Genomic DNA, 23,743 nt, shown 5'->3' on the forward strand with positions numbered 1-23,743 from the left:
TGTACAACTGGGGCGAGTGCCAGTAGGTCTCTCTAGACCTGCCGTGTGGTGGCGCTCTGTCTGCTATCACTGACAGTGGCGACACGCGGGTCCGCCGTATACTAACGGACCGCGGCCGATTTAAAGGCTACCACCAAATAAGTGTGGTGTCTGGCGGTGACACCACATCAACCATCCATGAATAGTCTGGTAACATTAAAGTCAAGGAATCTGGAAGGCTATACTTAGTATCAATGGCCAAAAGAGGATGACATGCCACCAATATGTGGGATACCATCAGTCTGGCTGCCCAAGCACATTGTGGTGATGGCTCATGACAAGAGAAAATAATAGGTGAGCCTAGTATGACTGATGCGTAGACGGCATAAGACAATGGACTACTACTGAGAGGAGTGGAAAGAATACCTCCAAACTGCAATAGTCTCCTTGATTGTGCAGAGTTTGTTACTGAGAGTAGTAGTGCACTAGATGTAAATCCACTTTTGGGCAAAGAGAGATTTAATGTATATCCACATATCTACACCTAGAATCATCAAAGGAAATTGGTGGGGGTGGGAGAGGGGGTGGGAGAGGGGGTGGGAGAGGGGGTGGGAGAGGGGGTGGGAGAGGGGGTGGGAGAGGGGGTGGGAGAGGGGGTGGGAGAGGGGGTGGGAGAGGGGGTGGGAAGCATCTGCTCCTCTAGCCAAATGGTCAGCCAGTTCATTCCCTGGGATGCCTGCATCATAGGACCCAGAGGAAGGCAACAGAGCAAGTGGCATGCCCAAGGGCAGACATAAGATCTTGGATAGCAGAGACAAAAGGGTGACGAGAGTAGCATTGGTCTAAAGATACAAACTGAGTTTGTACATACTAAAACACTGTGGAGGGAGGCATGAAAAACCAAATGGAGGGCCCTGTTAAAGGCTAGCAGTTCTGCTGTGTAAACTCTACATGATCCCAACAGTAACTGTTGTTTAATGCCAGTAGATCCCACCTTATCAAACCTTTTAAAACCATCAGTGTAGAAGACGGTAGCACCATGGAACTCCTGTAGGATTGAATGTAAAAGACACCGGAACATCACAGGGGCGACATAGACCTTAGGATTCTGAAATAGGTTGGTCCTAATCAGTGGTAAAGGCACCATCCAAGGCAGGGTGTGGGAGGAAATACATGGAGAACTTTCCAGTAAGTCAAGATGGAGATCCTGACAGAGGTAAGTGAAACATATTTTAAGCAGCAATCCCACCTGAGGGTGGATATGAGGTGGGAGATGCCCCTCATTTACAAAGATGACAAGATAAATGGGACGGTCCGGGAATCGTTGAATGGCAATTGCATAACAAACCAGGTGTTGGCTCCATAGTATTTATAGAGGGGGAATCCCCATTTCTGTGGGGAGACTGTCAACAGGACTAGTGCTAAAGGCACCCATAGCCAGACACACCCCATAACAATGAACAGCGTCATATACTTTAAGAGTAGAAGAATTCACCAAGCTATAAACCTGACAACCATAGTCTAGTCTGGACAAAACCAGAGTGTGGTAAAGATGGAGAAGAGTAACACAGTCTGCACCCCAAGATGTATGGGCCAGAAAGCAGAGAGCATTAAGCTACCACATGTATGTGGTCTTCAGTTGGAGAATATGGGACAGCCACATCACCTTTTTATCCAAAATAATGCCCAAAAAACAGGATTGTGCTCCAACATCTAGGTGCTGGTTGCTTAAATAAAGTTCTGAATCGGGCTGTACTGTGGGTTGACAGCAAAAATGCATAACCCGCATTTTGAAGGGAGAAAACTGGAGACCACAGGAGAGGGCCCATGCAGAGGCCCATCAGAGGGAGCTGCACAAGACGCAACAACCGTTGACATAGAACACCTGGGTAACCAAACGAAGAGTGTGACACTTAACACAGAATCCTGTGGGATACTGTTTCTCCTGGACCTGAGAGGTTCTGAGTGAAGTACCTACTCGAATCTGAGGAGCCGAGGGGATAAAAACTAGCAGATAAAAATTGGGAGGGGGCTGTGAAAGCCCCAGTCATGGATGGTAAATAAAATGTGATGGCATCAAGCTGTGTTGTATACCTTATGTAGGTTTGAGAAGACTGCGACAAGGTGCTGATAGTTAGTAAAAGCCTGTTGGACTGCTGTATCCAATCTGAGTAAACGATCAGTTCGAGATCATCATCTTTGGAAACCACACTGATATGGGGACAAAAGGCCCCATGATTCGAGTACCCAACATAGTCTGAAGCAACTCATTCTCTCGAGCAGTTTAGAAAGTACGTTGGTCAGGCTAATCTGGCAGTAGCTGTCGAGAGACCTTGGGTTCTTCCCAGGCTTAATGATGAAGATAACTATGCAGTCTCGTCATTGCAAGGGGGAGGCACCCACGAGCCAAATGCAGTTGAAGACCCTGAGTAGATGTTGCCTCTGGGTAATGTCCAAGTGTTGGATGATGTGGTTGTGTATGGAATCCACATCTGGGGCAGTGTCATGTGATGAGGTAAGAGCCTGCAAGAATTACCATTCAGTGAAGGGTTCATTATAGGATTCAGTTTGTTGGAGGTGGGTGTGTGGGTTGGTTTGGGCGAAAACATGTACGAGGGTGGGTGGGCGAAAACGTGTGCGAGGGTGGGTGCGTGGGGGAACGTTTGCATGGGTGGGTGGGGGAACGTTTGGGTGGGTGGGTGGGTGGGTGGGGGAACATTTGGGTGGGTGGGTGGGGGTGGGTGGTTGGGGGGGGGAATGTTTTGGTGGGTGGGTGGGGGGGAACGTTTGGGTGGGGGGGGACGTTTGGGTGGGGGGGGGAAACGTTTGGGTGGGTGGGTGGGGGGAACGTTTGGGTGGGTGGGGGGGGGAACGTTTGGGTGGGTGGGGGGGGGGAACGTTTGGGTGGTTGGGTGGGTGGGTGGGTGGGGGGGGGGAGGAACGTTTGGGTGGGTAGGGGGGAACGTTTGGGTGGGTGGGTGGGTGGGTGAACGTTTGGGTGCGTGGGTGGGTGGGTGAACGTTTGGGTGCGTGGGTGGGTGGGTGGGGGGCGGGAAAACGTTTGGGGGGATACGTCCATTTGACAATGGCCAGCTTTTTGGGGCGTTATACACTTCATGCATCAAGCATCTGCCCTGATACCACCCTCTCCGATCAGGGGCTCTCCCTATGGGTACCACTGAGCCACAGCTGGCACAGCACCCATTGTCGGGAGGTCCGATGCTCATGGATGACAAGGAACTACCCTTTGGCATACATGCGGAGGGAACAGCTCAGGTATCTGTAGTGTGATCCCTGTGTTGGCAAGAGGTTCAGCGAGATGGGGACATAGCAGCACCACCACATGGACTGCTGCATGTTTTGGTGACTGAGTGGGCTGAGGGAGGAAGGGGGGCTACCACAGGAAAGTAATAGGGGTAGGAAGGTGGGGGGGGGGGGAAGAGGAATCTACATCATAGGCACTAGGGAGGGAGTTATTGACCAAATAGCTCACACTAAGGACAGAAAATTTAGAAGTGGTTGTCAAACCTGAATAGGGGACCAAAAATGCTAAAAGTACAAAAGAACAGGCAACAAGAACAAAACTGCAACAAAAACAGGGAGCACGGTGGATAGTCAGGTCAACATAAATTAAAAAATCCCAAGAGAGGGGAAGGAGGAGACAGTGAGGAAGGAGTCAGGATGGGGGAGGGAGCGGCATGGTGAAGGAAATGCAGCCCGCAATGGAACAATGGGCTGCAATAACTTGGGTCCCCTCGTGCGCCACACACATACTCGTAAAAGAATCACAAGCCCCCTGCGGGGACAGACAGCACGCTCACTGATACTACACACAATGTGCGTGTGACTAGCAGTCATTCCTCACCAGATAATACAGCTATCATTTGGAAGGGTTTATATCTACAGGATGTTGGTAGCCATAATGTTCTGGCCGATCAGTGTAAAATGCTGCAGAGATTGTTTCGGAATGATATGGTAGAGAATTATTTTGACAATAACGACTGTTGTGGGAAAATTTGTGTTATATCTACCCAAGTAAAGTAATGCCCAGACAATATGTCATCTCAACACTCTCTGAACATAGGGACAGATGAGAGAGTTATTTTTGCAAGTTGATATTCTGGCTGCTATTAATTTTATTTATCAACTGTCATTTTTTATTTGTAATTCACTGTTGCTACTTGAGTTTAAGTCCAATAGAGCCATGACAGCAGCGGTGGCAGCCAGAAACATTTGCATTGTGTATGGGAATAATGCCACTGGACAGAGAGTGGCAAGAAAATGGTTCTCATTTTAAGGAGGATTGTTCATACATTAATGACTCTCCATTTTCAGGATGACTTTTGGGTTGAAGATCATTAGAACACATTAAGACACAGTGGTCCACATCAGTGTACTCAAGAACTGTCAAATGTTATAGACTGTGATCATTCCACCACTGTGTAGCATTTGCATGTAATGGGGAAGGTTCAAAAATCTGGTGTATGGGTACCGCATGCTCTAAGCCAAAATCACAAAAATTAATGGGTGACTACATGTGCACTTCTAGTTGCTATCAACTGGCTTGTGAACAACACTGGCCATTCCTTTCCAAAATCATTACTGATGATGAGAAATGGTCTCTAAGATAGCATAACGAAAAGAAAGGAATGGTTGAGATCAAACAAAGCAGAAATTCCCCATACAAAGACCTGTGTGCATCCAAAAGAGAGAATATTATGCATCTGGTGGGACAGCGACAGTGTGGTGTACTACGAATTGCTTCCCGGAGGTGTAACCATCACTGCTGAAAATTACTGCCAACATCTGAAACATCTTGCAGATATAATCCAAGAACAATGACCAGGAAGACTGCTTGAAGTGATGCTACTCCACAATAATGCCCACCTGCATTCTGCCGGACTGACAATAAATACTATACAGGGGTGGGTTGGGAAGTCATTCTGCACCCACCTTAGTCACCTGATCTTGCATCCACAAATTTTCACCTTTTCCATTCTCTACTGAACAAACTTCAAGGAACTTGTTTTCTGTATGAAAATAGGCTCAGAACATTGTGCAACAAGTTCTTCACTTCAAAATCATGTGATTTCTATTGACTCAAAATCAAAAAGTTATCCGAGTATTGGCAGTAACGGAAAGAAGCAGACAGTTTCAGTGGACATAGGAGTGAGAAGTGATAGCAGATGGAGGCAGCCGGTGTTAACCTAATGTTGCTGGGTCAGAATTAAATAGCTGCTAGGCTCTGTTGATGATAGGATCAGAGGTGGGTTTGAGTAAGCAGACAGAACAGTGATAGAGAATCATGGTCTCTGTGCAATGATTTGATTTTAAGCATGGAGGTACCTCATCCTGTAAGGTCAATTTGTACTAAACATTTGGTATAAACTTCAATGTTAATTAATCGTTTCTAGCATTTATTTTACTTGTCATCCACCTATTTCCTTAACTTTTATCAGGGCATTCACATCAGACAATCAAGTCTCCCTCTTAATTCGTCAACTGAATGAATTCTCTGTAGCACAAAGACCAGTTGCTCAATCCCTGTCAAAACAGATGCTTGGGACATGACAATGCCAGTGTGATTGAATTTAGATGTAAGGCCATAGGTTACACTTTTGAACAGAATGTGCATCTCAGGAATGGAGGAGGACTTTGATGAGGGATCTGATACTGAACTGGAGCTGCAATTGTTTGTGTTCGGATATAATTATATGAGTGACTGAAATTGGAGATGTGAGCTAAGTTATGCATGCATTTTGGTAAAATGAAATATTTTGAGGATTACACTTTGAGCTGAACAGTCACAGTTATCTGAAGTTACAATCCTCAGAATAAATTTATTGCTTAAGTAAATGTGAAGACAAACAGTATTTTTTTCAAAAGTAAAATATTTGAGTATAGGGCTATGGTCCATTGTGGGATTGGAGTTACAAGATAGAGTTGATCATAAAAATTGAGCAAATGAATAACAAAAGCAAAATGTTCTATAAATAAATATAATGCTTTGGCACGTGAGGAACGACTTATATAAACAAATGTACATAGGCAAGGAATGAATGTTATCTCATAGTGGTAACTGTTGTAAAGAAGAGCAAGAGGAGGGAATCAATCTTTAAACACCCAGTAGATATTGCTGTACTGAGAAAATAATAATTATAATGGTTGAATAATATGACCCCAATGTTGAATATGACATCCTATTTTTGCCTCTCTTCCTCCTCATTTCTCAAAAGCCTTGTCCTCAATTAACCTGGAGTCTGTGTGCTTTGTCTTTACCCCTCCCCCCCCCCCCCCCCCCCTTCAATTTCCCAACCATCTTCTTTCTTGTCCTGGAGAATTTCCTGTGGTTCCAAAAGCTAGGGGTTTTGTTTGTACCAAGAGCTGCACTTCATAAAGGCATGAAGGCAAGTACTGACCAGCCCATCTGGAACAGTAGTTTGTTCAGTATTGTCAACAGACCAATCATGTATGTTCCAAAAAATGTAAGGGTAAATACAATAGTAAATGAAATAAGATAAAAATTAATTTAAATATGATTTGAGAGACAGGAAATTTCTTACACAATATCTTCTCCAACACAGCACATCCACCAACTGATAACTTATGGACAACAAAATTCAGTCTTAAGCATAGAAGACCAAAGGAATGATATAAACATTTAATATGTTGTCAGTGATTAGTCATTAGGGATGCAGCACATATTTAGATTTGGTAAAGCTGTTTTTTCGAAAGAAACAATATTTGCTTTAAATGATATGGGGAAGCCACAAGAAATCTAAAGCTGGATGGACAGGCACAGATCTAAATCCCCGTGCCACCTTGCTCAATAAGACAACAAAAATTAAACAGTAAACAATCTATGGAAGCACAATCATGGAATTAAGTAAAAACTAAGTGGCAAGGAGGAGGGGAAGGGGGTGGGGGAACAGGAAAATTTTAGTGCAGCACTGATTTCTAAGTCAGTGGAGAAATTCCACTAACACTATTGTACAGGGAGGACAGAAAGGCTGCTGTAGCTCCTTTAAAATAATATGCTAGAATTCTCTTGCAGAGCAAGCAAAAATCTACCCACTTTAAAGAATCAGAAAAGGTTCGGGGAAACAAAGATCACTTTTTCACATGTGATATTTCTGGAATAACAGTGACAGGTAAACAGATTTTGTCTTCCTAGGCTTCCAAAAAGTAAACGACACTGTCACAACTGTTAACCAATAAAAATATGATTATACAGAGTATCTTCACATATACAGGATGAATCACCTAAAACTTGCACCGCAAATACTGCAGAAATAGGATGTGACACAGATGTGCGGTTTTCACAGAATGGCTAACAATATGAGCCCCTTACTACCAGTCCAATCAACGGATTGTAATAATACATAGAAATTTTATTTCCTTGCAAACATATACTTTTTAAATGGAACAATGCCTATTGACATTAACAGACCAGAAGTAGGGTAAATTAGAATGTCAGTAGTGTTTGTTGCAGGATTTTAGTGCAAGTTTTTTTCAAGATATCATATTCTGAAACCTTCCCACACTGACACTTGTACAATACTTGTGGTCACACACATTGAAGATCAACATAAGTGCATACACATGTTATGTGGATTCTGACCAGTAACAAGACAATTGATCATCACAGGTTGTGTTCAAAACGACCGCTGGCAGTGGCAAACACTTACAGTCTGGTATGGAACGACTGCTGCACACGTGCTAGCATTTTAGTGGAGATGTCCGAGCACTTTGCAGTAATACATCATTTTTTATCATCAAGTGTAGATGGTGAGTCCTTGATTCAGTTTCTTTCAACTGTCCCCACAGAGAAAAATCTATAGGCATCAAATCCAGGGAATGGGTCAGCCAAGGGACAGGTCCTCTGTGTTTAATCCAACGATTTGGAAATAAAACATGGAGACACACTGTAGTACTTTGTGAACTACGGGCTGAACAGCCATCATGTTGGTACCACAGGTTCCTTCTAGTCTGCAGAGGAAGGTCTTCTAGCATCCGTGGTAGATGGCATGTAAGGAGGTTGAGATACTTGTGCACGTTCAGTGCTCCATCTATGGAAAATGGGCCTATTAGCTGATAGTTCACTATCCCACACCACACATTTACACTCCATAGACACTGACATTCCAGCTGACAAAGCCAATGGGGATTGTCAACAGACCAATAATGCATATTTCAGTGGTTTACCTGGCCATGTTTGGTAAATGTGGCTCAATTCACTACACAAGATATATTGCACATCTGGGGTATCCTGTATTAATGTCGATGTACAAAAGTTAACACAGTTCTCATAATAGTTTCCATGCTTCTCTTGGTGGAGACAGATGTGATTGGAATGGAACCTATGTTGGCGGAAAACGTGTAGGACACATGCCCGACTCTTGTCACTGTCTCATGTGGTTGCGCACACAGAAGCTAACATGGGAATCACCTGTAACAGCAGCAAGAATATCAATTTCCCTCTCTTCCATAGTCACTTGTTTCCTTCTGTAACTTTGCGCAGATGTTGCGCTACCATTTTCATGTAACTGCTTGAAGAGGTTGAAGATGGTTGATGTATATTGGGATATCTTGTGGCTTACACTGTACAAGAATGAATTGCATTCTTCCTACACTCTCCATACACCATCAGCATGTCAGATTTTTCTGCATTGGTAAATACTATCACCCACCCAGTCCCTACCGCTGGGACTGTCAGATGCTAACCGACTAGCAAGTCACAATTTGGTCAAGGAACACATAAGCACACTGCAAGCAAACATAACAGCATCATACCTAGTAACTATGCAGGCTGAATGGCACAAACAAGTGTTGGTGTGGAAACGATTCAAAATACGATAACCTGTGATCGACTTACACTAGAGTCTGACAATGAACAATACTGACATTCTAATTGACTCTACTTTTAGTTTGTTAATGTAAATAGGTAATGTTACAATTGAAGAAATGTGTGTTTGCATTAAAAACACACTTCTAAGTATTATTACAATCTGTTTACTGAATAAGATGAGCCCCTAACTACCAACCCATTCTGCGAAAACTGTAGGTCAATAGCACTTTTCATTTCCACAATATTTGTGGTACAAGTTTTAGCCGATTCACCCCTTGTGTGATGGGCTCCAAGAGGTTTGACAAATAAAATCCAGTATTGTATACTACATGTTTAACTGAAAGTAAGTTACATCAGCTACACTCTAAGAATGTGTACATTAATGGGCCAAAAAATTATGACCACTGCCCATCGCAGTGTTGGATGGAGCCTGGTGGTGTTGCGGGTATGTTATTTATTAACAGAAGTATGTAAGCCAAACAGACACAGATGGGAGATCACCTTAGCAGTGATACAAGCTGAAAATTGGGAAATCCATTGAGATAGGGCAGATTGTTGTTATGCACAGCCTGTGAATGAGTATATCTAAACTGGTGGAGCTGGATGAATGTTCATGTACTACTGTCATTAGCATCTAAGGAAAGAGGTAGGAGAATAGTGAAACTATCTCTGGGAATTAAATGGTCAGACGTATATGAATCCTCACACAATGTGGGGGTCAGAGGCCTGTCTGCTCTTTAAAGTAGGATACATGGCGATTTGTGGCATCTCTGCCGAAAGAGCACAATGCTGGTGCACACAAGTTTTCCAGAGCACACCATTTATCCTACATTGTTGAACATGGAGCTCCACAGCAGATCAGCCGCTGTGTGTTCACATGCTGACCCAATGACCTCATCAATTACAATTGCAGTGGGCATTGGACCATCAGTATTCGACCATTAATCAATGGAAACATGTTGGATTTTTGGATGAATAACATTTCTGCTACATTAAGTTCAGGGTCATCTCCACAAACGCCATCATCGAGGTGAATGGCAGCTCAAAATGTGCAACACACCACGGACGTAGGCTGGTGGGAGCAGTATTATGCTATGGGAGACATTCTCCTGCACTTGAAGGGTAATTGAAGACACACTGTGTGGTGTATTTTTTCCTCTTCTCCTGCTGATGTATATTTTGTAGGGTTTGTGGTGGGTCTTATACCAGCACTAGTGGGAAGTCTTGCCCCATGCCGATATAACTGGGCAATATTTTGCTGACCCTAATACACTGCCAAATGAAAGTAGTATACCTCTATCCTCTCTTCTCAGAGTAGCTTGGTGGTCTGGATCCTTCCATGCCACCTCCCTGTTGATCCAACTGCGGTGAAGATTCCTGGAATGCTTCCGCAAGTTCTCTCTACTGCACTACTAAATAAATAGCCACACTTCTCACAAACAAGGGTTAATTTTGCCCACCATTTTCACTATTTCTTTTAACACAACAAACAATTGCTATGTTAATACCACTCTCGAGTACATTCAAAAAAGTCCGTAAATGCATACTTTAGGACTTGAGAGAGCAAACCAGATAAACAACTACTGCTGTTCAATTGTTCATTATGCCCGTGTTGGTGTGTGTTTACTCCATGGCTCTCGGATTTAGGCACTTGCTGGGATGTTTACAAATACCCCAGAACACAAGAACTCACTGCTGTGAACCACCTAAATCCTTTGATGCTTGATGTCTTTATGTCTTCCCAGATGCACTGTCATCTTTCAGCAGTATAACTGTACAACTCTCTGAGCCAGGATACGATACTACAGTGGTTTGAAGAGCATTATAGTGAACTCACATTGATGTGTCTGACCAAATTCACCTAATGTAAATCCTATGGAGTCCATCTGGGTTGCTATTGGGTGCCATCACTGCGTACGCAAAATCAGTGACCCTATATTTACCTGAATTACATGTGCTGTGCCGGAACATTTAATGCTACACCCTACCAACAAACTGTCAGATCCCTGATATGCAGAATCAGTCATGTATTTCATTCCGAAGATGGACAAACAAGGTATTAAACAGATGGTCATTATGTTTTGGCTCATCAGTGTAATTTAATCCGGCTATTTTGTTCTGGTCTGTACAATTCGAAATGCTTACAAATTTCATTTATTAGTATTTAACTATCAAGATAACTTCATGAAAGCTGATGACTGTCTGAAAATTCAAGGGTAGTATGTGTTTAAAAAAGTTTTAAAATAGTTTAAGCCATTTGGTCACAAGCTGTAATAGTTACAAATGTAAGATTCAGATCATAGTGACCACAACATTAGTATGATTACTCTTAACATCAAATATTTTCTGGTTAACTGTTGTATTTTATAGTAGTAATAACTGACTTACTCTCAACATTCAACAAATCAACAAAGGCACAGTGGTTACAACAATGGGCTTGTCATTAGCACTTAACTGTTTGAATTATCCATCATTTCTGTTCAGTTGGAATTGATAGACTAAATTCTCTACCATTTGTGATCAGTCTGAATTGTGACATCATAGTGATTTTCAATTCTTCCACCTCAACGTCAGCGAATGATGTAAAACACCCCAACAGATGAAGGATAACTTTCAGAGTTCGAACATCATGTCAGTAATGCTTCTGAAAATGAGTGTTATGATGACAGTGATGACTGTCCAATGCCTGTTCGAAATAGTGTACAGACTTCTATTTCTAAAAACGGGAACATAGAATGGTAGTCGCAGCCACCAGCACAACACAGCCGCCCACCTGCTTCGAATGTCATCAACAGTATCCCACGAATAATTTAAGTAAAAAGTTCATCTGAAGTAGGATTCTGTACAGTGCTTGAGAATGATTTAACAGGGTTGTACAATATGAGGGAGGAATGAGTTTATGGTCAACAATGGACAAACCTTGATGATTCTGTTTTTCATGCATAGTTAAGGCTCTTATTTCTTGCAGGTGTATGCCACTCATATGGGCAATGTACAAAAAGTCTGTGGGGTAAGGATACTGGCTGGAACATATTTCAAGTAACCATTTCCCTTGAAACATTCTGTAAAATATCGCATGTTTTGTGGTTTGATAAGAAATCTACACGAGAGGAAACACGATGTACTGATAAACTTGCCACAGCTTCTTGTATTTGGGAGAATTTGTTAGAAGTCCTTCCTAAACTGTATAATCCTGGAGATGTCACAGCCAATGAGCTGTTAGTAGCATTCAGAGGATGCTATCAATTCAAGCAGTACATCCCAAGCAAACTGTCAAAACATGGGATCAAAATATGGACTGTGTATGACAGCAAATCTTCATATGCCCTGAGAGCCCAAATTTCTATAAGAAAGGAGAGGGGAGGGGAGGGGAGCAGCAGCATGAGGGAAAAAGTAATAAGGGAATGAGAGTAGTTGCTGATCTTGCCTCTGATTTGCAAGATCAGAATGTAACATTTGACAACTATTCTATGTCATACCATTTGGGACAACTGCTCCTGAAAAGGAAGCACAGGGTGTATATGCTGGAGAAAGGGGGAAGTAATTTACCGGATTTCCCTGTTAAAAACACACTTTTTCATTTTAAGTGAAGTATACTTTCCCTTGGAACTGCAAAACTTGTCAATCCTTTAAATGTTACAGGTGTTATACATGGATGAAGAATTTCCCAGCACTTTGGGAAACAAAACCCAGCAAAAAACAACACATTTTAGAAAGATCTTTTATGTGCAGCTACATGTATACTGCATAGGTTTGTATTATTAAAGTATAAATACGAATTCCACAAAATATAGTATGGTAGCTCACGAAGCACTAAAATTAAGATTGTGCAGCACAATGTGCTTTTGTCAGCCAATTGTCGTTTGTGCCACATGATGTCAGCCAATAACAGCAGATATTCAGAGCATAGGATATGTAATGTAGCCAGCCAATACCAAAATCATGATTAACAATGTGTGGAAAACTCTGGTTGAAAATCATGAGTTATTTAGGAATAAAGGAGACAAATCATAAAAAGGCAGAAGGCAGGAGCGCTCATTGTCGATAGGCACACAAACCAAAGGTACGGAGCTTGGCTAGCTTTTGGACTGCACTTACTTTTTGTAGCTGTAGGAAAAACGTATGCACATGCATAGCCCCATGCGCCCCCCACCACACACACACACACACACACACACACACACACACACACACACACACACACACACAAAGGAAGGAAGGTTATGAATCTCTCTCTCTCTCTCTCTCTCTCTCTCTCTCTCTCTCTCTCTATATATATATATATATATATATATATATTCTCTGTGTGTGTGTGTGTGTGGGGGGGGGGGGGGGGGCGTGCACGCTTGTTTTTTCTCTTAGAAAGTGCATTCCGAAAGCTAGCCAAGCTCCATACCTTTTGTTTGTGTGCCTATCGACGACACAGCACTTCTGCCTTTCAATGAGTTGTTTCCTGTATTCCTCATCACTGTTAATGGTTTCATATTATTTATATTTTTATAGGACTGCACACAGTATACCTACAAGAAAAGCTGAGCTTTCAACATATAGCATTGTTACCTTGTAAGATGCATAAAAAGCAAATGTGCCACTAAAATTTTAAATAAGGGCATAAGTGGTTGGTCTTCAAAGTGTTAAGATTTGAAGAGTCAAATGCTCTGTGATTTAAGAAATTCACTGCACATTCTTGCACATAATATAATTTATCTTGCACAAAAGGAAATTTACTTTGCAAGTAACACTTCTTACACAACCACTCACAATATTTTCTCATGACCTGGTAGAAACGTACATAGTTGTGACATCATGCTCATCGAAAGGAGTCTGTTGTTATGAAGTATTGCATAGTCTTCATCCTAAAGCCTTTGAAACCTTTTGCTGTCAGCAGACACTTGTGTGTGCACCATGTTTTGTTGTTGAAAATGGTGCATTTTCTGTGCAACTTAAGTTTTACTTTGGTGCTGCTCTCTGTTTTGCTTTATTGCTGCAGTATTACTCTGCAGAAGCTGGATAATGTAAAATTCTTTGTTAGAGTGTCAGGTCTTACCAGTCAAAACTACAAAAATTTAACTGAAAACTACAACCATGAAAAATTCCTGGAATTCTAAAAACTTCCTGGGTTTTCTCCCACATTAAAAAATTCCTGCATTTTTCCCAGGACGTATACACCCTGAGTGCAACAATAAAATTGAGTAGAGGAAGATTATTTTCAGAGGAACATGGAAGACGCTGGTAGCAGAGCACTTTGCATCAAGGAAGCATTTTCCAAGAATGGTCAGGAGCATCCAAGAGCCTCGAGGAGTGGCAGGTGGGCCCAAATCAGCAGGAACATGAAACCCTACTAAATGTGCACACTAAGTTCTGTCCTTCAAGCAATGACAATAAAATAAACATGTTGTGTGGAAAGTGCATTAAACATGTATGCAAAACACATCACCTACTTGTGCCCAAACAGCAGGGAGTAAGAAGAAAAGAACGTGCTATGAATGGACAGACAGATGTTTATAATAATCTTTTGATGGAACTGTCCATTGTTTCTAATTTACCCTATGAATAGTAAAATAATATATTTTCTCCCGTGAAGTTCTGTATTATTATTATTATTATTATTATTATTATTATTATTATTGTATTTTATTATTATTAACAACATAGTTTAATATAACAAGAATGTCGATGGCTTACAATTGTATGAAAAATTGTGCGTGCGAGTAGCTTTTCTGCAGGAATTTAATATGTCTGGTGATACTGAACTAAACAGTACATTTGTATAGTAAAAGAGAACTGAACAGCAGCATTAACTGTTAATGTTCGTATTATACAGCTCTTTCTGACCATTTGCCAGCAATACTGTTGTCTTTAGGGGAAAGCATTGTCACTGAATGATCATAAGGTTATACAGAACGGCTTAGTATTTGCAATTTGAGCATTAAAAGACAGTTCTCCCTAAATATAGATGTATGCAAGGTAAAGCCCATAAAAAAGAGAAAGAACTCTGGTACTGCATTACATGATCAGTGGTTACTTTAGGAGGTTGTCACCTTGTTCAACAGTGTTACATAATTATGTAAAATAAACTTAACATGAGAAATTAGTAGTAAGAGTTCTGTGGTAGTGTAATGCATCCGTAAAGAAAGAGAATCTCATACAAGATTTTTGTGTGAGCAAATCTGAGAGGAATACTCCAGCATTTGGAGTCTTATCAATTAGGTGGATATTAGACTGGGAACAAATTTAGATATCTGCTGTTAAAATTTTACCAAGTCAGTAAACCTCATACAGAACTGTAACAAAAAACTCAGGGAACTGAAATTTTAAACTTTAAAAGAAAAGTGACTATTTCCTTGCAAAAGGCAATTGGATAAATCTAGAGAAGCAGTTTTGGAAGAAGACTGTGAAACCATTTTCTAGCTTCCAGCAGTGTCCTTGTACGAAAGAGCCACAAGAATATTGTCAGCAAGATTGAAGAGCTTAAATCTGCATAAAATATAAATTTTCCCCTTGCAAATCTTATAGGACACAAAATCACAAATATAAATAGAATATACCTTCTGCCATGCACACTACAGTGGCTTGGGTAGATTACACTGTTTCAGATATTTAAGCAAATGGTACCAGAGGAATTAAATCTGCAGTACACTGATGTAATACTTAGAGACAAATTTCCTTTGATTTTTATAAGCCATACTTTCATAACGAAACTTCATCAAAGGTACAGCAAAACCACTGTAACAGTTTCTTCACACGAAGACAGATAGCAAATCTAAATATAATTATTGTGAATTACCTGTGTATGGTTGTGTGGAGTGACAAGGAACTGTGCTGCTTACTTCATTTTCTGGGGCTGTAAGTGTTGCTGCTGCTGCTGCTGATGATGATGATAAACTTCCAGCATATGGGTCAATATGGACTGGCAATGGTAAGCAGCTCTGTCGAAACCACTGAAACGAGCAGTCACTACTACATTTGCACAGTTTTAGTTAAGGTTCATGTTGGTTATAATGTTAGTAATTTAAAAACAGCTATATATTCTATTTTATTTGATATTGCACTGAAAGAAAGTGCACGTCATTTACACTTTATTCTACTTTTCAAAACTGGCTTACTTAGACAAAACCACAGTTATTCTGAATAACAATTATATTAATTCAGTGGTTATATAGCACCAAGACTTCAACCTTTTATTGGTTTCACATAGTTTTGCTCAGCTAAAATTTCATTTTAGTATGTGAAATTTTTCTTGCTCATGATTTTTTTTTTTTTTTTAATCTTCGTTAAGAACTGACTGATTATATTACTGCAATACTTACATCACACCCAAGGTTGTAGTAGAATCTCAGGGTCTGGATATCTGATACAAGAAAATAATTTTGTAGGTTTCTTTATTCTGTGGTCAACGTACACAACATTTTCCATGAATAACAATTACTTACCATGAAGAGGTAAATCACTACCATCAGGCAAAACAGACTTCTGAGCTACCATATTCAATGCCTGAACTAAATTTCCCGTCAATCCCTTGGCTGCAGGACCCGAAACGGTTGTGCGAACACAATCTTCAGTTCCTTCCGATACACGTGGTGGTAAGTGACTGACAAATTGAACACTAGGGCTTAAAACATAGACAGGGTTTGCCTTGAGGCAGGAACTGCCAGGACAACAACTGCATGCAATATGGTTAGGAGAAACTACGGTCTGAGACACTGTTTCACTTGCCGACACATTCACTTCATTAGTAAGAATGACTGGAGGCTTTGTTGGTGTTGTTGAATCTGGTTCTGGTGGAGGAGATTCTGCGGTATTTAAGCACCTTTCTTGAGCAATAGTGCATTCTGGATGGTATCCGCCAGCTGATGTAGATGGTACTAGTATCTGCGTACTAGGAACATGCTGAGTTGAACAAAAATCTTGTGTTCTTGGTGACTCTTGACCCACTACAGGAAGTTGTGCAAGGTTTCCATTAGCTTGAAAATTCTGAAAGAAAATGAATATACAAGATAAGGGTAAACAATAGCTTACAGCAATTATTTTAATACAGTTATGTAGAAATTATTTTAGACAAGCAACTTCAAACATTTATGTATTCATAATAGCACATACATTAATGACAGGTAATAATAAATTAGTGACGAGCAATATTCAGTTTTAAATAACGGTGTATCATGTTTGCCTCTTACAAATTCAAAATCTTATCATGCAGGTTTCATACATTACAGAATTTACATTATAGGCACTTCTGGACTACTTCTAAAATATATTTCATATTTCTCAGCCAACCAAGAGCTCCCATTTTATGGGCAAAAACAATTATTCATAATATCAAGGTAGTTTGGTAGGGAACATTGTAAGAAGCGATTTCCAATAATTCTCATAGTGGTTTACAATTTGTTTTGTGAATATTACATTACATTACATTAAATAGGTAAGGGCTTTTTGCCTTTCAAAAATTCAAATTTTGATAATCAAAACTACTTACTATACTATGTGAAGGATTGCAGTTAGCAACTTGATAATTGCTATAATTTATTTGACACTGGGATGTCAGTAGTTGATCGCCATTGCATCTGAAACAAACCTTACCATTACTGAGGATAAATTTTCATATATGTATAACAAAAAATTATTTGCAGATATTTCCATTCTAGTTTTAGTACTGTGTAATTTAGCTACTGAAGCTTTTTGTAAACTAGCTGCATTCATCAGTCCAGTGCTTGCATGAAACCACCTCAAACTGAAGCACCCACTGCAGTATCCAAAACAATCTGTGACTTAATCACTGGTTTCATGTTCATCTATTTGTTGTTGTAATGGAGAGTGAGCTTCTTGTCCTCAAGTTTGACAAGTTGCTTATGCATACCACTGATTACACATTGCTGTGCCAGGCTTTAATGTTACATACATATTACTGGCAAAAATTGCAAAAATAAGTTTTATTACACTTTTACTGTTGCCCATGATACCCGTGGAAATAATTACAAACACTAAACTTCCAAATCACGAACACCTTAAATTAATAACTGTGCTACAAAAAAGGTATTTAAATTTATGTTAGGAGATTGTTACAACATTGCATACTAACTCCTCATCATCAAGGAGTTGTGAAGTGGGAACCATCAATTGGTGGTAGCATTGGAGGGTGAACCAAAGTATGCATTTACAGTTCCATCTGATCATTACCAATACAGCAAAATCCCATTCAGACTGAAGAATGTTTGGCCCGTTAGCTGGGGTGCTATGAATCCTGAAACCAAAGCAATGTATGGTATACTTGACGACATTACACTATTTTCCAAGGACATCCCAAGAGCAAGTGGGACATCTTTAGTCAATTACAAGTGGCACAATTGACACTTAGTTTAAAAAGTGTCATTTTGTGTTCAATGAAGTTTGCTATTTAAGCCATGTTATTAGTCAGGCTGGTGTGCAAACATACCCCCGGCTCATACAAGCTGTGCCTGAATTTGCAACATCTAATATGGTTATGGTACAATTTCCTACACCTGCTACGGAAAGAGAGATGGAGCAGAGAACCTGATAGCCTATGCTTCCAGGCAACTAAATAAGGCAGAAAACAACTACTCAACCACAGCCAAGGAGCTGCTTAGTCCGATTTATGGTACCAAGTACTTCCGTTGTCACTTATATGCCAAGAGTATCAGAGTTATCAAATGGTCGATGGACCCTGAAAATCCAACTAGCCAGTTGATTCGATGGACTTTACAGTTCAGTGAATTTTATTTTGAAATGGGAAAATGCATGGTAATGCCAACAGACTGAGTTGTAGGATAAGTGCAGTGGAATGTGCTGGCATTTCTACATATGAGCGGCGAAAGAAACAGGCTACTGACAGACTGTCAGCAGTTTGTAACACATGCTCAGTTCTGTGCTGAAGATTGAGTTTTGTAGAAACAAAGTATGGACAATATATAGTTGTTGCCTGTGAGTTTACATGGTGAAGTCTTGAGACAATCCTACAATTCTACCTAAGCAGGTTGACAAACTACCGATTGATACACCACAGAACATTATTGATGGAAAACACTCAAAAAAGACAGAGCAATATGTGAAAAACTAACCTGTGTGCAAAGAGCTGAGCTTAATCATGATCAATTTCATTGTAGACATTATCAGAGATCAACAAACCATTCCATATGATTGGTATGGATATTCTTGGGTTCTTGACACATACACCAGCAGGGAATTGATGCGTTTTGACTATAATTGATCACTGATGGCGATATGGATTTGTGATTGCTGTGCCACATCAGTGAACAGGTATGGTAGCTCAGATAATAGTTAACCACTGGATCTTTAAGTTTGGGGCATTGGAGACATGATAAACAATCAAAGAACGAACTTTATGTATAAGTTGATGAAACTTTTATATTGACTTTTACAGATTCTGAAGTAGTTGTTGAGTGCACTGAATCTGCAAGCAAATGAGAGGATGTAGTGAGTGCACAGTACCATAGGGAAAATGTTATTTGCATAGGCACCATACTGACTGGAATGTTCTACAACCATATGTGGTAGCAGACTAACTCATACATGCCCAAGTATGGAATTCTCACTGGATGTGGCAATTCATGGAGAGAAAATCACTTCACACCAAACTGAGTACACCACACCATGGTGAACATGTGTCAGCTGTATGTAATTTCAGTAAAAGACTTCGAGGGATTTGGCACCAGGTCATTATAAAAGAAGACCTAGAGCAGCAAGAATGTGCACGGAAGAGGTGACCAAGCTGTCCAACTACCGTGACAGGCAGTAGGTAGTGGTTATCAACCCTTCCGTTCTGAAAGGAAAGCTAAATAAATTCATCACACAATACAAGGGGCTCTATCAGGCGATCAAACATACTTATTTGGTCAATATAAAGTTACAGCTCCCTACTCTTATCACTTTGGTGTATTGCACATGTATTGAAAGCAGTATACTGGAAGTTATTGGAGGGTCCAAAATAGGGCTTTCCTTGTGGCATTCTGTAGTTGGCATTCCATGACACATTTGAAGAACTGTAATAAATGCAAAACTCGTAGACCTACAGAAAAGGTGACGCTATAGTTACACTCAGAATGGAACCTTGTTAGAAGCTATGGGATGGTAGGGACCCTTAAGGTACGTCCTTTGGGTAGTGGTGTACTCTTCACCCAGCAATTTGATGCGATATGGGCTAACCATGAATGGACATTAAAGACAGACTTCGCTGCCTCGGCAGTGAAATATGAAAAACACCAACTGGATGACGTTTTTGAGAAGTTGCAGCTCTTTATTTAGAACAAGTCAGTGTTAAACGACACTTTCTAAGATTTGAACTATTACACACCCGACTGGCAACACAAGAGGATGGCTTCTTACCATGGTATTACCATAAGGGTAATTCTGATATCATCCAGGATGGAACCAGTTACAGATTCGGGTACAAATATTGATTACATACATACAGAGGGTGTCACAGTTCGAGTGCTGTCATCCACTCTTACTTGGTAGTATACAGTGCTCTGAAGAAGTTTGTATTATTGAGGGTGAATGACTAAGTCCAGCACACTACTTTCTATCCTTGAACTGCTACAGTGTAAGGCCAAGCAAGTAATATTATGACCCATAAAGCTGATACAATCGATATGAGGGTTTTGAGAGCTCAATCTGTTTTGCACAGAGAAACCCAGGTGTAAGTGTCCTTGGGATGTGATGTGTAAAATAAAATACTTCCACAGGGGTTAGGCTCAAGCTGACTGCTCTCACTGGCATACCCGGTAATCATCCGCTCATGCAACGACCTTGGCACTTAATACCAGAACGCCCAGCTTTGAAGTGTCCACTGGAATGCCCAGTGGAGGTGAAGCGAGCACTAAGGTTTTTACAAAATGTAATGATATTTTGTATTAATTGTCTTTAATCCTGCTTTTATTATTTTTTCATGTATAATAATTAAGTGGGCAAATTTTTATTTGAAAGTTTTAAATTTTATTTTTATGTTATGCCATACAAAAATACATGAAACTGCATTAATGGTACATAATATTAATTACATTTTCAGTGTCCACTTTTACATCACCCAACAATAGGTATTAAATTTTATTATCATAGAATTGCTTAGCTATTCATTAATTATCCTTTTACCTTGTAACAAATATGTGTTTTACTAGACACAGCTATATGGAGAACTCCACTGGGTGTTCTAGTGTTAAGAAACAAGCAATGGTTAGAGTTACAAGGATGAGGTCGAGGTCTAATAATCAATGGCATCAGTCATGATTAGCCCCACTTTTTGGTTACCTGCCACCATTAACAGAACCATATCCTCTAATATCACATATTCACAATGCTATTTACCCAACATTCCTTTCAAAATTCTTCCTGGAGAAAACCTGAGCCACATGAATGCTACCCTGTATTCAACATTTCTTGGTTCCTTGAACCAAAAGCTAGCCACCCAGGATGGTTGGATTCTGATAGGCCAACTATTTGGGCATGTAAAGCAGTACCATAAGGAGCATCAACACAGACTCGTCACATTGGAAACCTCCACCTCAGTTGGACTCTAATGTGGTTGATAATAGACACCATCTACTGCTACCTGAAGTATAGTCTCTCACAGATCCAATCCCTGCTGATCTTTCACCTTCAAACTACCAATTGTGTCGGCACTGATGAAGAAGCAGCTCAGCTGTTGAAAAGCTGGAAGTGAACTCCTGTAAATAGCATTAGCAAAAGACTAAATAGGCTGTGTCTAAAATTAACTGCATACAATTTTACTAGTTCCAGGATCAACCACAGTGAAGAATTTGGAGGGATGAATTCTTGTAAGTGAAGAAGAATTTAATGCCGTGAACCAGAGCAAGGAACCACTGCTACACTCTTATTATTTGCCATAACATACCAATACAGCATTACGCCACACCATCAGCCTACGAGCCGCAACATGACTGTCCAGTCGATGACCAATGAAGTTACCGTACCTGGGACTCTTCAATGGCGTTGCAGCAAGTGGCATATGGGACACCTGTGATGACCACTCAGAACACCCACCCCAGTGTGTGCATAAAAATACTGGCTGGCCATGCAGGCTGAACATCAAACTAGCAGATCATCGAGTTGTCATCCACTGCAGTGTGGGTTTCACACACCTGTCATCCTTACTGGGACCCCTGCCTGTAGATACAGCCATAACACTGATGAGCTGAGGGTCAAACTGATGTACTCCCAGCCACTGAGCCACTGGACGGACACCAACACTAGTGGGTACTTGTCACACACAGAGACTGGGGTTTGCACTCCGGATATTTACTCCTCCGTCACTTACCACAGCTGAGCAGGTGTTTTCATGAACCCAAAAATTTAGTCTGTTGATAGAATCTGTTATAAATTCCTTAACAACCTAGACAGATGGATTATGAAAAAGGAGATGTGTGTCATCTGCAGACAATATAGGTATAGTGTAGGGCAGATTCAGAGGTAGGTCATTGATAAATAGCAGAAAAAGTAAAGACCCTAGGACTGAAACTTGAGCGACATCACAATCAGTTTCATTGAACAGAACTCTAATGTAGTCTTTGTTTGAGAATTCAACCACCTGCCTCCTGTTACTGAGGCATGACTGAAACAACATATTGCAAGTGCCTGTGTACAGTGCAACTGAAGTAATCTGTGATGAAAAATTAGAAGCAATACTTGAGAAATGCTTGTTAAAAGTTGCACTTATCTCCTTTCCATCTGATATTTTAGTCCCATTGTGCATTAGATGATCTGGACCTTCTTTAAAACCTTTAGTTCCAAGAGTGCCTCTAACAACATCACAAGTAACTGTACCTATGTTCGAGTTCTTTTATATCATTACTATTTGCCATTTTCTTAGCTTTATTTATAACTTGCCCAAGTATCTCTGTATTTTTTATAAAATATGTGAAAACTGGGATCATCTGTTGCTTTGTAGCACTGGAGGTGATTATTCCCTTTATAATCCACAGCTTATCAACTGATTTATTTATGTTAGCAGTTACTTGTCTTTTAAGGGGTAAGGCAATATTAAAATAATGGGCCACTGTGTGAAGAAATATTTTTGTTTTCATGTTAGTATCATCCTCACTGAACACATCCTTCCAGGATCCATGACACACGATAAACTTAAACAATTTTAAATTTTTGGGTTCTTTAATTAAAGGCTTGTACATAATTTTTGGCTTGTCAGTGGTGATACAGCATTGCAGCTCCAATTTTATTGAGACCCCTTGGTGGTCAGAAAAGCTATTTGATATACTTTGAACATTTAATAATGGAGTGAAAGAATTATTAATAAAAGCTGCAACAATAGTTTTACAAAAGGTAACAGTTATTCTAGTAGGCTTACTCTCAGTATTTTGCTTATCAAAATAAGTCACGCGGTTGGTCATGGAAGAAATCTACCATCTGAATTGCTTTGGATAGCCAGATAGTTTATTCCTGAGTTACCATTACAAGCAACAGTGTACAATTTTATTTACATTGTAATCTTCAAAAATCACTTCCCTTTGCTTTAATGATTTAAAACATGCATTTATCTTAGCAATTCTTCACATGGTTTTATCACTTGCACCAATGATCAAAGCCAATCTTCAGACTAATCAATCAGAATCATAATTTTTCTTTCTGTTGTCTCGTGGGTCCTTTTGTTCATTCATATTAACAGTAATATTAGGAGTTTTTCTGTAACTAAGAAGCATAAAACTTCATCTAGTATAAACTGTTTATTATTTGGTTCAGAAGTTATCTTCAGCAGTATACACTCAATTCAATATTTTTGATACCTGAAATTAAGCTTCAAACGTGTTTATGTTAATTTGGTGTTTTATTTTACGATTGTTTTACCAATGCACAGCTCAACTTCCCTCTCATCTACTATTTACTGTGGAAGTAAAAAGAGTTAAATTCAAT

The 23,743-nt window shown here is 40.2% G+C and overlaps 1 protein-coding gene across 1 annotated transcript in view; it reads right to left on the reverse strand.

Annotated features, from left to right (window-relative positions):
- Positions 1-23,743, reverse strand: part of LOC126249443 (uncharacterized) — a 163,967-nt gene that overhangs the window by 6,536 nt on the left and 133,688 nt on the right. The window contains exons 10-13 of the mRNA XM_049951097.1: positions 17,304-17,391; positions 16,261-16,801; positions 16,138-16,178; positions 15,615-15,768 (exon numbers count right to left, since the gene is read on the reverse strand). Coding sequence (XP_049807054.1) covers positions 15,615-15,768; positions 16,138-16,178; positions 16,261-16,801; positions 17,304-17,391 — 824 coding nt within the window. The remainder of the gene's footprint in view (positions 1-15,614; positions 15,769-16,137; positions 16,179-16,260; positions 16,802-17,303; positions 17,392-23,743) is intronic.

The sequence above is a fragment of the Schistocerca nitens genome, chromosome 3, assembly GCF_023898315.1.
Source record: "Schistocerca nitens isolate TAMUIC-IGC-003100 chromosome 3, iqSchNite1.1, whole genome shotgun sequence".
NCBI lineage: Eukaryota > Metazoa > Arthropoda > Insecta > Orthoptera > Acrididae > Schistocerca > Schistocerca nitens.